General features: G+C 41.4%; 1 protein-coding gene across 3 annotated transcripts in view; it reads left to right on the forward strand.

Annotated features, from left to right (window-relative positions):
• The window catches only part of LOC147016044 (uncharacterized), a 34,605-nt gene that overhangs the window by 3,340 nt on the left and 15,722 nt on the right, over nt 1-15,543 (forward strand). The window contains exon 1 of one of the 3 annotated variants that reach the window (XM_085848731.1): nt 2,305-2,523. The exons of 1 other annotated variant lie outside the window; for it this stretch is intronic. In XM_085848731.1, the coding sequence (XP_085704857.1) occupies nt 2,460-2,523 (64 nt within the window). In that variant the 5' untranslated portion in view covers nt 2,305-2,459. Of the gene's footprint in view, nt 1-2,304; nt 2,524-15,543 lie in introns of those variants that run through there. One more of the 3 variants, XM_085848730.1, reaches the window with a different exon arrangement.

A 15,543-nucleotide genomic window follows, 5' to 3' on the forward strand; every position in this document is an offset into this window, starting at 1 on the left:
TATATATATTTTGCCCGTTTTGAACGAAACTTGATACTGCACACTGCAGGCGAATGGTAAGTAAGGTGGCCCGAAAAATTTTGTACTATCGTGTGCCGTTTTGGCTGTATTTTGGGAACATAATACATGTATATACTGTATATATATATTGTATATGTATATATATTATTTATATCTATATATATTATATATATATATATATATATATATATATATATATATATATATATATATATATATATATATACATACAAGATGAGAGTTTTAGTAATATATAGATAGATGTGCCATGTGACAAACTATTGAAAAGAAGGGACATTCCATGGCTTGTGGAAAATGCCAAACTATAGATAATAAGGCACATTCAAAAAATTCTCATGTGCATGCTGTACATCTTTTGTGGTCTTCGGAGGAACCTTGTGATGCTCTGGAAAAGTTCATATAAAGGGGCGCCCTACATATGCAGGTTAAACCCTTCATTACGTAAAGTTTTTTTTTTTGTGTGTACCTTGAAACCTTTTGGGTACCTTTTGTGTCCTTTTCGCCAAGGGCACCGTGGGATTTTTAACATCCACCAACTAATGCCGGTAGACAGGATGCTCAGTTTAATGTCCATACAGATACATGGAGAACGATGGAGTGCATACAGATACAATGACTGATTAATTATTGTAAGTACTGTACTGCACAATAAAACCTGTACATTAAAAGAGTTTAAGAACGAATGCTTTACTGGAGAGGAGTAAAGCGACTTTCAGGCTACTCTTTGTCGGTGGTGAGTCAAATATCATCTTCGTGCTTTATTAGTGTAAGTGGGAGTACAAGTGAACTTGCAGTCTGACAAGAATGGACAGATAGCATACTTGCCTTTAAGCGGTCTTAGTCTTGTTCGATTTATAACCCAATGATAGCAGAGCATTGCTTCACAAAGTTTGCCATCCCACGGAAGGACGTTGCAGCTCGAGTGTCACAGCTGCTACCATGAGTTGGTGGTCATTAAATATTGCACTGTGTTTCATAAAGAACAGACAAGTTATCGCCAGCACCTTGAACAAATTCCAAATTATTCTCCATGTTCAATTGAACGACTAGCCGAGCTAACCGGTTTATGAAAGATTGATTGAAAAACTACCTCACAATAAGGTGGGAATACTTTGGGCCATTAAAGTAATCGCAGTGGAGAGGAACAGACAGATTTTCAGGAAATGTGACTGCGTTTTCAGGTTCATATGGCTGCATAGATTTTCTTATTAAAAGGAAAGGCAGTACACTAAGCCAGGCCCGATTCTCATGGTATTCTGATTCCAACATAACAACTTCGGTGTTACTGTATTTTTGGTTCGCGGGTGCCAGCAGTGACTACTATTTTCGTTGTGTTTGTGTGTGTGTTTGTCTGTCTGTCTGTTTGTGACTCTTTCCAGAGCATAGCTCCGTGACGTTTGATGCGAACTTGATGAAACTTGGACACAAGCTAGATATCATGGTCTAGTTGTCTTTTTGTATGAGGGGCGTCCCACGCCCCTTGTGAGCAGAGCCACACCCACTTTAACTGCTCATTAGAATTAAACTTTACTGTATTAACTTGGCCTTGCTTTTAAATATCAAATCTTGAAAAGGCTGATTCTTTCCTAAATGCTTACAACATGTCTGATTATTCATTGCTAGATGCTAATCAGCTTCTAACTTTATGGTGTTTCATTGGAAGTTACTGCAGAATTGAGTCAAATTATATGACTGTTTCAAATGACTTACAAACATGAGTGGAAATGTCTGGAGTTTTTTAAAAAGAAAATGGACAATATTGTAAGTACTGCACATGCAACTTCGTGTATATAGGACTATGGGATGTATTTCAACATTGTAACAACATATTACCCATTCAAGTACAAGGCCGGTCCATATATATATATATATATATATATATATATATATATATATATATATATATATATATATATTATAATTTTATTGAGATTTTGAAATGCAAAGTCGAGCCCCATGTCGGAGCTAAAGTATGACAATTGTTTAAATCTCACATAAGTCGATAAAAAGGATATTTTGATACAAACAAAACCAGCAAATTTTTTAAAGTCTAAACATCTTATTGGTTTAAATATTTTTGAGGGTGCTTTTCTGATGATAACAAATGAACACCTGAACCAAGCAAATGTGGGTGGTAGGCGCATTCAGTGAGTGTAGCTTTGGGCGTATCAAAAATAGCAAAACCCTCACAGATTACATCGTTAGGTGTGGTTTGAATTTGTTTGGTGTCTCCTGCTTTAACATTACTCTGGCACTTTTGCAAAATGGATCCCATGCTGTGCCATTTTGTCAAAATGTGAAAATGTTGTTTAACCAGCTGTGAGGATAGAAAGCATAATATTTGAGCTGTGCCGAGTTTCTGCACCACCTGCCGTTCGTGTCTGTACCTTCGTTCCACCATTCCAGACTAATTTTAGATGTTGAGAAGAATCCATTCTACACACAGTACAACTGGGAAAGCAATGATGGTGAATGAGGAAGGTAATTTATATCATTACAAATCGCATGATTGTGCCCAAATTTTAAACTTAAAGCAGCAATTATGTTAAGCGTTTTGTGATCATTTATTTTAATATTGAATTGCAGTCTTTGTCAGTGGAATCGTTCAGAAGTTAAACTTTTTGGTAAGCCAAGGTCTGCCATCCGTGACTTTGGAGTGACATTTAACAGTCATCTCAGTATGTAAGATCACATCTGATTATTTGTGAAAAATGGTCATTTGACCTACGCAAACGAGAACAGATCTGAAGCAGCCTGGACAAACAGACCACAGACAGTTGAGTACATGTGTTTTGCACAAACTTTGCTTCTTTGTCATCGTAATTGCCTTCTTGTCAATCTTCCAGCCAAATACAGTGCCCTCAGAAAGTATTCACACCCTTTTACTTTGTCACATTTTGTTGTTGCAGCCTGAATTTAAAATGGATTAGATTGAGATTTGTTTTTGTCACTGATATACACATAAAATACCCCATAATGTCAAAGTGGAATTTATTTTATTTTTTATAAACTGTTACATATTAATTAAAAATGAAAAGCTGAAATGTCTTGAGTCAAAATGTATTCAACCCGTTTGCTATGACACTCCAAATTGAGCGCAGGTGCATCCAATTTTCTTTGATCATCCTTGAGATGTCTCAACACCTTGAATGGAGTCTACTTGTGGGCAATTTCATTGATTAGACATGATTTAGAGAAAAACACACCTTTCTATATGAGGTCCCACAGTTGACACTGCATGTCAGAGCAGAAACTCCACTATGAAGTCCAAGGAACTGTCCGTCAAACTCCCTGATAGAATTCTGAGGAGGCATAGATCTGGGGAAGGGTATAAAACAATTTTGAGAGTGTTAAAAACAGTGAGCTCCATCATTAGGAAATGGAAAGAATATGGAACTACCCAGACTCTTCTTAGAGCTGGCCGGCTGACCAAACTCAACAACTGGGAAAGAAGAACCTTGGTCATGGGGTTGACCAAGAACCCAATGACCACTCTGACAGAACTACAGAGTTCTTTGGCTGAGATGGGAGAACCTGCCGGAAAGAAAAGTCTCTGCAGCACATCAGAAATCTGCACTTTATTTGAGAGTGGCCAGACGGAAGCCAACCCTTGAGAAAAAGGCATATGACAGCATGCTTGGAGTTTGCAAAATGGCACATGGAAGACTCTCTGAGAGCATGAGGCAAAATATTCTGTGGTCTGATAAGACGAATATTGAACTCTTTGGCCTGAATGCAAAGCGCTACATCTGGCGGAAACCAAGCACAGCTCATCACCCATCTATCACCATCCCTACCATGAGGTATGGTGGTGGCAGCATCATGCTATGGGGATGCTTTTCAGCAGCAGGGACTGGGAGACTTGTAACAATAGAGGGAACAACGAATTGAGCCAAATACAGGCAAATCCTCGAGGAGAACCTGCTTCAGAGTGCAAATTACCTCAGACTGCGGTGAATATTTGCATTCCAACAGGGACAATGACAAGGTGTACATCAGGGTACCGTCCGAGCGAGTGTCTCGGACCGGTATGCATCACCGGACTCTGGAAGGGGGTTGAGTCTTCTGGGGAACCGAGACGGTCCCTTCAGGGCACCTTTGCTGGTGTGCCGAGAGGACCACCATGGGTGGTGGGGGGTGTTGCAGGCGGCACCACCAAGGGTGAATATGAGCCGGAGGAGGTGACCGTCTGGGCATGCGGTCTAGTAGCCTCTCCCTGAGGCTCTGGGACAGCCAGCATGGGGAAACCTGCCATGCTGGGCTGGTGTATGGACACGGGTCAAACTGCATGGACCCAGGTTTGAGTCCCATCCATCAGACAACCAACCGGAGCATCTGTGGAGAGTTATGGAGTGGTTGGGAAAGGCCTGGAGTGGCTTGCATAATATTCCACAGATAGTCCACTGTGATTATTATTTTTCAGTTTGGGAAGAGAGCCCTCGGTTTTCATTGGCATAGGCAGGCACTGCTTGCATTGAACAACCTCTCCAGCTGTAATTGGATTGGAATAAATTAACATTTCCCCATTGTCACGACTCGTCATGCTTTGCTTTTTTGGGTATGTATGTGAGTTGGGGAATTGGTATGGATGACGGGCAAGAGTAGCCATGAGAGCCAGGCATGTGGACTGGGAGGAAGGGTTAAAATGTGATGTGTGTGTGAAATAAAGACCATTCACTGGTGATTATTGGTTCACGAAAAAATATTTTCACGAAAAAAATAAGTGAGCACTATATTCGTTATTGTTGTGTGTCTGTCTGTCTGCATGTCTATCTGTTGGGTAGTCGATCTAGTCGAAAAAAAAAAAAACCAATGTCACCTGCAGGGTGACCCGCATCTTGCCAAAAGGTGACCACGTGTGAGGTCACACTGAGGTGAACAGAGCTGCTATCCACCAGGAGCGACTCCTTGAGGAATATCTGCCTATGAGAGATTCCAATGAGAATCGTTCTACAGAGTAACCATGAAAAATATGCTTTTGCCTCATAACATCACCAACTGACGTCATAATGTCTCAAGCTTGACATATCTAGAAAGCATTCATCGAGGTGTTCAATTTGAGGTACTATACAATATGGTTCCTAAAACTTGAAAATTTGACCTTGGGGTCAAATATGTTTGACCTAAGGCGCTAACCATGAAGGTCAAGGCCAATCGCCACCAAAAATTAATCAGCTGAGTGCCAGAACATGAAATATATTCCCATGAAGTTTGAAGACTATCCGATCAAAATTACTCAAAAAATAAAGGTTTCGTCGACTCCTCTGATTTGCGACAAAGTGACCTTGACCTTTGACCTTAACCTTCAAAATTTTATGTGCTGAAAGGTACCTCTTTAGGCCTCTGATATGCGAAGTTACAAAAATTTCCAATGATAACTGTGCTCTGCAGAATTTTTTATACATGATTACAGACAAACAAAAAAAAACATACAAGCTGACTAACATATCTTGCAAAAACTTCGTTTTGGCAAGATAAAAAAAAAAAATTTCAGATTTGTTGGGTGGTATAGTCGATCTCTTCGAAAAAAAAAAAAAATTCAAATTTTTTTTTTTTGAGATTGATTTGTTCTACCCTTATTATCAGTATTTAAAATGGCGATTTCAGTTAATACAATGGCGATTTCGATGAAACTTGGTTGGTAGGTTCATACCATCGATGACCTAGTTGTGTGCAAATGAGAACTGTTGCTATGAACACCACTGTTGCCTAGCAACAGGACTGAAATTTTTGAAATTTTTTTTCGGAGTGAAATTTTTTTTTTTTTTTCGAAAATCAAAAATCGGGCCACGAGTGACTGTGGGCAGTACATTCAGCCATATTGTCAAAATTTTCCAGCTGGATCCTATGAAAACTGTCGGAGAAGATAGACTTTGAATGAACCCTGGTAGAAAACAATAAAAAAACGAAGTTCGTTATATCTTAGAGACTATGAGTCAGATATACATGAAACTGGTATGGTAGGTTCATGGTATGTCCTAGTTATGTGTGAGAAAGAACCGTTGCTATGGACCCCTCCGTTGCCTAGCAACGGCCGAAAAACCTCTAAATGTGGGGGTATTTTAACGAAAAAACAATCTGCAGCATTAACCCTTGAAGCTAGAATCATGAATTTTCTTGTGCTTAATCCTCAGGTCATTCCCCATCAAACGGGCCCATCGCGTCAGGTTCTTTTGAGTAGTCGACTACCCATGTCCGCCTACCAGCTTGTGTGTCTTTCTGTCTGTCTGTCCCGAGCGTAGCTCTGTGGGTTTTGATCCGATCCTGATAAAATTTTGGTGGGAGGTTTATATCATGATGTAGTTGTGTTTTCCTGAGAGTGGGCGTGGTGCGCCCATTATGGATGGAGCCACACCCAAAAAACATGTGTTTTTAGGGGGTAGCCGATTTCAATTTGCATCTTCTCCAAGGGGTTTTGTCGAATCTGACAGGGTTTCGGTATTTGGCTAGCGCAATTGCACCTGCATAGCCCCACGGAGCTCGATTTTTCATTTTCGTCACAAGGTCACGAACTTAGAAAATTGCGAATTGTGTTTTTAGTAGGTAGCCAATTTCAATTTGCATCTTCTCCTAGAGGGTTTGTCGAATCTGGCAGGGGTTTTGGTATTTGGTTAGCCCAATGGCACCTGCATAGCCCCATGGAACTCGATTTTTCATTTTCGTCCCAAGGTCAAGGTCATATCACAAGGTCACGAACTTCGAAAATTGCGAATTTTGACGTAAAAATCCATCTTCTCCGAGGGGTTTGTCGAATCTGGCAGGGGTTTCGGTAATTGGTTAGCCCAATGTACTTGCATAGCCCCACGGAGCTCGATTATTTTTTTTTCATTTTCATCCCAAGGTCAAGGTCACAAGGTCACGAACTTTGAAAATTGCGAATTTTGACATAAAATCATACGACCGCCCAAACTTTGAGAGCTTGGATGACAATATTTTTTTTGCATAATCTTGAGGTCATTCCCCACCGAAAGTCTTGAAAACATTTTGCTGTATCTCGAACACCTTGCCCGTGGCGCCCCCTTCAAGTTTGTTTTTACGCTGATTTCATCAAAGTATGGATAATCCGAGGAGTGCGAAATGCCATATAGCCGATATGACATTATATTGTTCCTGGAATGTTCCAGAGGAAGTTTTGCACCAAAGGTCATAATCCTTGACCTTTGACCTTTAAAGTTCACAACGGTCAAATTTTCAAAGTTGTGGGAATCAATCCGGGTTTTCGACTTTCTTCGACGAACTAACTCCAATAAGCGATAGCACGTATCCTGTTTTCTTATTTTTATGTCCACAACATTGTTTTTTGACCTTTAAAGGTTATGCAAAGGTCAAATTTTGAAAGTTGTTGAATGAAACCGGGTTTTCGACATTTTGCAGCAAATAATCTGTCACTCGTACCACATAATGTTGATCATTTTTATAACTTGGTCAAACATTATCACATTGTCTCATCCTTGACTTCTGAAACAATCTACATCGTCAAATACCACTGGTGAACCATCGTCGTCTTCAGACTTGTTATGTTTTATTGTGATTCCAACGATGTTGCGTGTCTGCAGGCCATGGAATGTGAGGAAAACATCCTGTAGCGTGTACTGCAGTTGTACATAGAGATGGATGGCAGCCTTGGAGGGATAATTGCATATAAGGTTTGTGGGTCAGGAAGTGGTGTGTGTCCATGAGTCTATTCGGCTCTGATGGAGAGCAGGAAGCCTGTTGCTCGCCATGTCTTGCCCCCAGTAGCCCAGAGAGTGACTGGGAATGGAAAACGCACTGGGATTAGAGCAATCGGTTGGCCACGGATCAGAAGACCAACCACTGGCAACCATAGATAGGCTATGAAGTGCCATTTTGGTGACCCCCTCTGGCAGGGCATATAGCAAAGGGAGCTGTTGTGGTGCTGGGGTGTGAGATGGATGGGGAGCCCAGTATCTTCATCAAAGTAGGTCTTTGTTTGTGCTGCAGGCACACACACAATGCTACACTTCCACCACCACATTTTAGGACCTCCCCACTGCTGATTTGAAGCCACACCTGCAGGTAATTGTGATGCCTTGGCCTTGCAGGTAATGGTGGAATGTAATGGCTAATGTTATTGCTGTGTGTATGGATGGGAATGTTCCACTTGGTCACGTGCGACTTGAAATGTGTTATAAAGGACAGGGAGCCCATTAAATTTTCTCTATGGTTTTAAAATTGAGTATATGGGCTCAACTGATAACTGAAGCTGGTGACATTCACTCGGGATGTAGACAATTGATGGGATTTATATTGAAACTTGAAAAATAAGACAAGATAAACAAGTCTGAAGACGACGATGGTTCATGAGTGGTATTTGACGATGTAGATTGTTTCAGAAGTCAAGGATGAGACAATGTGATAATGTTTGACCAAGTTATAAAAATGATCAACATGAGTGACCGGTCATTAGCTGCAAAATGTCAAAAACCCTGTTTCGTTCAAGAACTTTAAAAATTTGACCTTTGCATAACCTTTAAAGGTCACAAAACAATGTTGTGGACATTAAAATAAGGAAACAGGATACGTGCTATAGCATAATGGAGTTAGTTCGTCGAAGAAGGTCGAAAACCCGGTTCGATTCCCACAACTTTGAAAATTTGACCTTTGTGAACTTTAAAGGTCAAAGATCAAGGATTATGACCTTTGGTGCAAAATTTCCTCTGGAACATTCCAGGAACAATATAACGTCATATAGGCTATATGGCATTTCGCACTCCTCGGATTATCCATACTTTGATGAAATCAGCGTAAAAACAAAATTGAAGGGGGTGCCACGGGCAAGGTGTTCGAGATAGAGCAAAATGGTTTCAAGACTTTAGGTGGGGAATGACCTCAAGATTATGCATTAAAAAATATTGTCATCCCAGCTCTCAAAGTTTGGGCGGTCGTATGATTTTTATGTCAAAATTCGAAATTTTCTAAGTTCGTGACCTTGTGACCTTGCTCTTGTGACCTTGGGACGAAAATGAAAAATCGAGCTCCGTGGGGCTATGCAGGTGCCATTGGGCTAACCAAATGCCGAAACCCCTACCAGATTCGACAAACCCCCTAGGAGAAGATGCAAAATGAAATCGGCTACCCCCTAAAAACACAATTCGCAATTTTCTAAGTTCGTGACCTTGTGGCTTTGACCTTGGGATGAAAATGAAAAATCGAGCTCAGTGGGGCTATGCAGGTAACATTGGGCTAACCAAATACCGAAACCCCTGCCAGATTCGACGAACCCCTCGGAGAAGAAAATTTTTTACGTCAAAATTTGCAATTTTCTAAGTTCGTGACCTTGTGACCTTTACCTTGGGATGAAAATGAAAATTCGAGCTCTGTGGGGCTATGCAGGTGCCATTGGACTAACGAAATACCGAAACCCCTGTCAGATTCGACAAATCCCCTAGGAGAAGATGCAAATTGAAATCGGCTACCCCCTAAAAACACGTTTTTTGGGCGTGGCTCCGCCCATAATGGGCGCACCACGCCCATTTTCAGGAAAACACAACCAGATCATGATATAAACCTCCCACCAAAATTTTATCAGGATCGGATCAAAACCCACGGAGCTATGCTCGGGACAGACAGACAGACAGACAGACAGACAGACAGACAGACAGACAGACAGACAGACAGACAGACAGACAGACAGACAGACAGACAGACAGACAGACAGACAGACAGACAGACAGACATACAGATATACAGACAGACAGACAGACAAACACACAAGAATAACGAATATAGTTGTCACTTATTTTTTGCGTGAACCCGCCCAGGACCACCTTGAGGAAGGCAGAGGATGAAAACTAGGAATGAAGAACTTTATAAGAACTCTGGATTTGATGATTGTTGTGAATTTTTGAAACAAAATGGGTTGGAGCGCGAAGTGAGAAAAGCTAACGTTAGCAAGGCTCACCTCTCACAGTCCCCTCTTATGTAAAGGCCCAGTCACACCTTGACGTTTTAGCCAGCAATGGCAACGTTTCAAAATGTATGTAAAACGCTGGCTTACGCTGAACTTTTAATGTTTTTTTTTTAAAGATTCGGACGTATTCATAACGAGTTGGTCGTATGCATAACATATTAGTAACGGACACAGAACATTTCGATAACTTATAGATAACTTATACCAACAAATGCTTAGCCTGTTGTCGGCCTTCTCAACCTATGCCCAACGATAGTCTAACTTATGCATGGCGCGCTGCACGTATCGCCGACGATAACGTGGCGTAACCTATTAAAAGGCTGCCACACAATGATTCAAATCATAACCGCCGGAGAAATGGAAGTGTCAACATTGCAGTCACACCTTGGCAATCTTGCCAGCATATGCCGACCTCTGAAAAATGCGTCTAAAACGCTGGCGCACATCGAATACGGTATGGGTAAGTTTAGTATACGTGAATAGAACGCTAAAGTACGCTATCATACGTCGTAGTAAGTGGAGTACGTCTTGAAATTTTAAACGTGTTAAAATTTTACGACATACTTGCCGTATGCCTCACACATTCCGCATGCGATGGGAATAAGTTGTACGCACGATATGCGATCGTTGGCACATGTCGACAAAAGTTACTTGTAAGTTACTCATAAGTCGAAACACGTTGAGGTAATGGTTAGCGTCAGTGTTCCAGACTCCCTGCTTTTTTTTCTTCTTCTTCTTCTGTATGATGGTGATGTTGACACTTCGATTTCTTGTGCGGTTATAATATAATATAAATAGGCTGCCGCTCAATGATTTAAATCATAACCACACTAGAAATCGAAGTGTCAACATCACCGTCATACCGAAGAAAAAAAAAACAAAAAAAAACAGGGAGTCTGGAACACTGACGCTAACCATTACCTTGACGTGTTTCGACTTATGAGTAACTTACAAGTAACGTTTGTCAACGATCGCGTAATGTGCCTACAACACGTTACTCATAGGTTAGAAATAAGTTTCGGGTACGCTAAACATTACCTCGACGTGTTTCGACTTATGAGTAACTTACGAGTAACGTGTGTCGACGTGAGTCAACGATCGCATAACGTGCCTACAACTTATGGCCAGCGTTATGCGGAACTTGTGAGTCATACGCTGGCATAAGTCGTGAAATTTCAAGTATGCTAAAATTTGAACACCACCGCAAAGTACAATGATGAAAGCCAGTGTACTACGTCGTATGGCAGTGTTTTTCAGCGTGCTCTCAATGTTTCCAAAACTTACCCATAACGTATTCGACGTGTGCCAGCGTTTTAGACAATTTTTTAAAAAATTGGCATAAGCTGGCTAAAACGTCAAGGTGTGACTGGGCCTTAATCGATAGGTTAATTAGGTTTGTGACAGTAATTGCTAAAGGCCCTGTCACACCTTGACGATTTAGCCAACGTATGCCTGACGTATGCAAAATTGGGCTAAAACGCTGGCACACGTCGAATACGTTATGGGTAAGTTTGTATACGTTAAGAGCACGCTGGCATGCATCGTAGTACGCTGGCATATGTCGTAGTTCGCCGAGCTGTTAGACAAATTTTCCATGCTTGAAATTTCCCGACGTATGCCAGCATATGACTCACACGTTCCGCATAACGCTGGCATAAGTTGTAGGCACGTTACGCGATCATTGACACACGTCGACACACGTTACTTGTAAGTTACTCATAAGTCGAAACACGTCGAGGTAATGTTTAGCGTACCCGAAACTTATTTCTAACCTATGAGTAATGCGTTGTAGGCACGTTACGCGATCGTTGACACACGTCCACACACGTTACTTGTAAGGTACTCGTAAGTCGAAACACGTCAATGTAATGGTTAGCGTCAGTGTTCCAGACTCCCTTGTTTTTTTTTTTTTTTTAATTTTTTTTTCTTCGGTATGACGGTGATGTTGACACTTCGATTTCTAGCGCGGTTATAATATCATATAATTAAAAGGCTGCCGCTCAACAATATAAATCATAACAGTCATGCCAAAGAAAAAGAAAAAAAAACAGGGAGTCTGGAACACTGACGCTAACCATTACCTTGATGTGTTTCGACTTATGAGTAACGTACAAGTAACGTATGTCGACGTGTGTCAACGATCGCGTAGCGTGTCTACAACTTATGCCAGCGTATGCGGAATGTGTGTCATACGTCGAGTACATCGAGAAATTTTCAACATGCTGAAAATTTCTCGACGTACTCGGCGTACAATGACGTATGCCAGCGTACTACGACGTATGCCAGCGTGCTCTTAATGCATACAAAACTTACCCATAACGTATTCGACGTGTGCCAACTTGGTTCGGCAAATTTTTCATACGTCGGCATACGCTGGCTAAAATGTCAAGGTGTGACAGCGTCTTCACACTTCGATGCCTAGTGCGGTTATGATTTGAATCGTCGAGCCGCAGCCTATGAATAGCCTACGCCACGTGATCGTCGGTGATACGCTGCCGCGCTATGCATAAGTTAGACTATCATTGGGCATAGGTTGTGAATGCCGACAACACGCTCAGCATTCGTTGGTATGTTATCTATATGTGATTAAAACGTTCTGTGTACGCTACTAATACGTTATGCATACGTCCAACACGTTATTATACACCCAAAACTTCAAAAAAACATCAATAGTTCAGCGTACGCCAGCGTTTTACATAAATTTTGAGACCTTGCCATACGCTGGCTAAAACGTCAAGGTGTGACAGCCCCTTAAGGCTGGAATATTGGGTTCCCAACAGAGAATTGTGGCAAGAACCTAAAGGCCCGGTCACACCTTGACGTTTTAGCCAACGTATGCCGATTTTTGATTTTTTTTTTCAAAAACGCTGGCACACGTTGAATACGTTATGGGTAAGTTTTGATAACATTGAGAGCACGCTGAAAAACACTGCCATATGTCGTTGTACGCTGGCTTTAAGCATTGTACTTTTTGGTTGTCCTCAAATTTTTTCATGCTTGAAATTTCACGACGTATGTCTGCGTATGACTCACACGTTCCGCTACGCTGGCCACAAGTTGTATGCACGGTCTGCGATCGTTGACAGACGTCAACACATGCTACTTGTAAGTTAATCATAAGTTGAGACACGCCGAGGTAATGTTTAGCGTACCCGAAACTTATTTCTAACCTATGATTAACGTGCTGTTGGCACGTTACGCGATCGTTGCCACACATCGACAGACGTTACTTTTAAGTTACTCATAGGCTGAAAGACATCGGTATAATGGATCGTCCTTGCGTCAGCATCCACGGCCACGGCCAGGACACTTATTTGCAGCATTCTTCAAACTTTTCTTCGGCATGACGAGGATGTTCACACTTCGATGTCTAGCTTGGCTATGATTCCAATTGTCCATCGGCAGCGTCTATTTTAAATAGTCGAGTTTGAGTGTTTTAACACGTTCAGAAGAAACGCTTCAAATTTCCAAACCCCAGCGTCAAAAAACAAAGGCGAGTGACAGCAATTTAAATCGTTCATTGTAAACAATGAAAATAGTTGAGTGGTACCGTATAAAAGTCGTTGAGTGTAAAAAAAAAAAAAATCCAATTGTTGAGCGCAAGCGTCTACTTTCAATAGTGGAGTTTGAGCGATTTAGCATGTTCAATAGAAACGATTAAAATTTCCGAGCGCCAGCGTCAAAAAACAAAGGCGAGTGACAGCAATTTAAATCGTTCATTGTAAACAATGAAAATAGCTGAGTGGTACCGTTTAAAAGTCGTTGAGTGTAAAAAAAATCCAATTGTTGAGCGCAAGCGTCGACTTTCAATAGTGGAGTTTGAGCGATTTAGCATGTTCAATAGAAACGATTAAAATTTCCGAGCGCCAGCGTCAAAAAACAAAGGCGAGTGACAGCAATTTAAATCGTTCATTGTAAACAATGAAAATAGCTGAGTGGTACCGTTTAAAAGTCGTTGAGTGTAAAAAAAAATCCAATTGTTGAGCACAAGCGTCTACTTTCAATAGTGGAGATGCAGCCATTTAAATCGTTGAGTTTATCATTTAAATCGTTAAATGCAAGGACGATCCATCATAACCCACACCCTCCCCCTCACACTCACCTACTACTGCCAACATGAACAAACTACTACTAATACTAATACTAATACTGATATACTGATACTGTGACTGCTGACATGGACATCGACTCAAAAAGGACTTGAAAACACTGTTGGGTTCCCCTTTTATGAGCAGCATTTTTATATACCAATTCCCAAAACCGCTGGGAACACGTATTTATATGGCAGTTGTAAGCTAGAAACACGTTCATTTATTTTTTTTGTCGACCGGAAGACGTCATTGGAATACGTCTACATACGTCGATGTGTGTTGGGACTACGTAAAGAATTGGTTCAAAGCACGTCAAACATAAGTTAGAAATAAGTTTCGCGTAAAAAAGACATTACCGCGACGTGCTTCGACTTATAAGTAGCCTTTGTGGACGTGTGCAAGCGTCCACATATCGTGTGTACAACCTATCCCCATCGCATGCGGAACGTGTGTCATACGCCGAGTACGTCGTAAAATTTTGAACATGTTTAAAATTTCTTGACGTACTCTACTTACTACGATGTATGATAGCGTACTTTTGCGTTGTACTCACATATACCAAACTTACTCATACCGTATTTGACGTGCCCCAACGTTTTAGACACATTTTTCTTAGGTCGGCATACGCTGGCAAGATCGCCAAGGTGTGACCGCGATGTTGACACTTCCATTTCTACAGCGGTTATGATTCGAATCGTTGTGCGTCAGCCTTTTAATAGGCTACGTCACGACATCGTCGGCGATGCGTGCAACGCGCTATGCCGAAGTTAGACTATCGTTGGGCATCGGTTGTGTAGGCCGACAACAGGTTCAGCATTCGTTGGTATAAGTTATCTATAACACAACGAAACGTTCTGTGTCCGTTACCAATGCGTTATACATAAGACCAAGTCGCTATGAATACGTCCGAATCTTTAAAAAAAAAAACATCAAAAGTTCAACGTAAGCCAGCGTTTTTCATACATTTTAATACGTTGCCATCGCTGGCTAAAACGTCAAGGTGTGACCGGGCCTTAAGGTTCTGGAGAGTGTTCCTTGAAGGCCTGTGTTCTACTGAGACTGACCCCAGTGTCAAACTCGTCATTCAATTAACACGCAGAAGTCCAGTGGCACTGCGTTCCAAGCTCGAAGGGAAACCCAGTCATTTGGAAGAGCTGGACATCATCACACCTGTTACAACACCAACTCCATCGGTGAACAGTATGGTAACTGGGATAAAACCGTCTACAGGGAAGTTGAGGATATTCATTGATCTGAAACACCCCAACACTGCAATCATGCAGAGTCATTACTGGATGATGATATCCTGCCGGATTTGCGAAATGCACGTATTCTCAGCTCATTTGACATGAAATATTGGTTCTTTCACTTTCTGATGTGAAAGATGAGCCAAGTTTCGATCTGACAGCATTCGATATGCCATCCGGTCATTACCGTTGGTTGCGGATACCACTTCAAATTAAATCTGTGCATCAATAG

The sequence above is a fragment of the Eptatretus burgeri genome, chromosome 12, assembly GCF_056783735.1.
Source record: "Eptatretus burgeri isolate ZD-2024b chromosome 12, Ebu_testis_v1, whole genome shotgun sequence".
Taxonomy (NCBI): domain Eukaryota; kingdom Metazoa; phylum Chordata; class Myxini; order Myxiniformes; family Myxinidae; genus Eptatretus; species Eptatretus burgeri.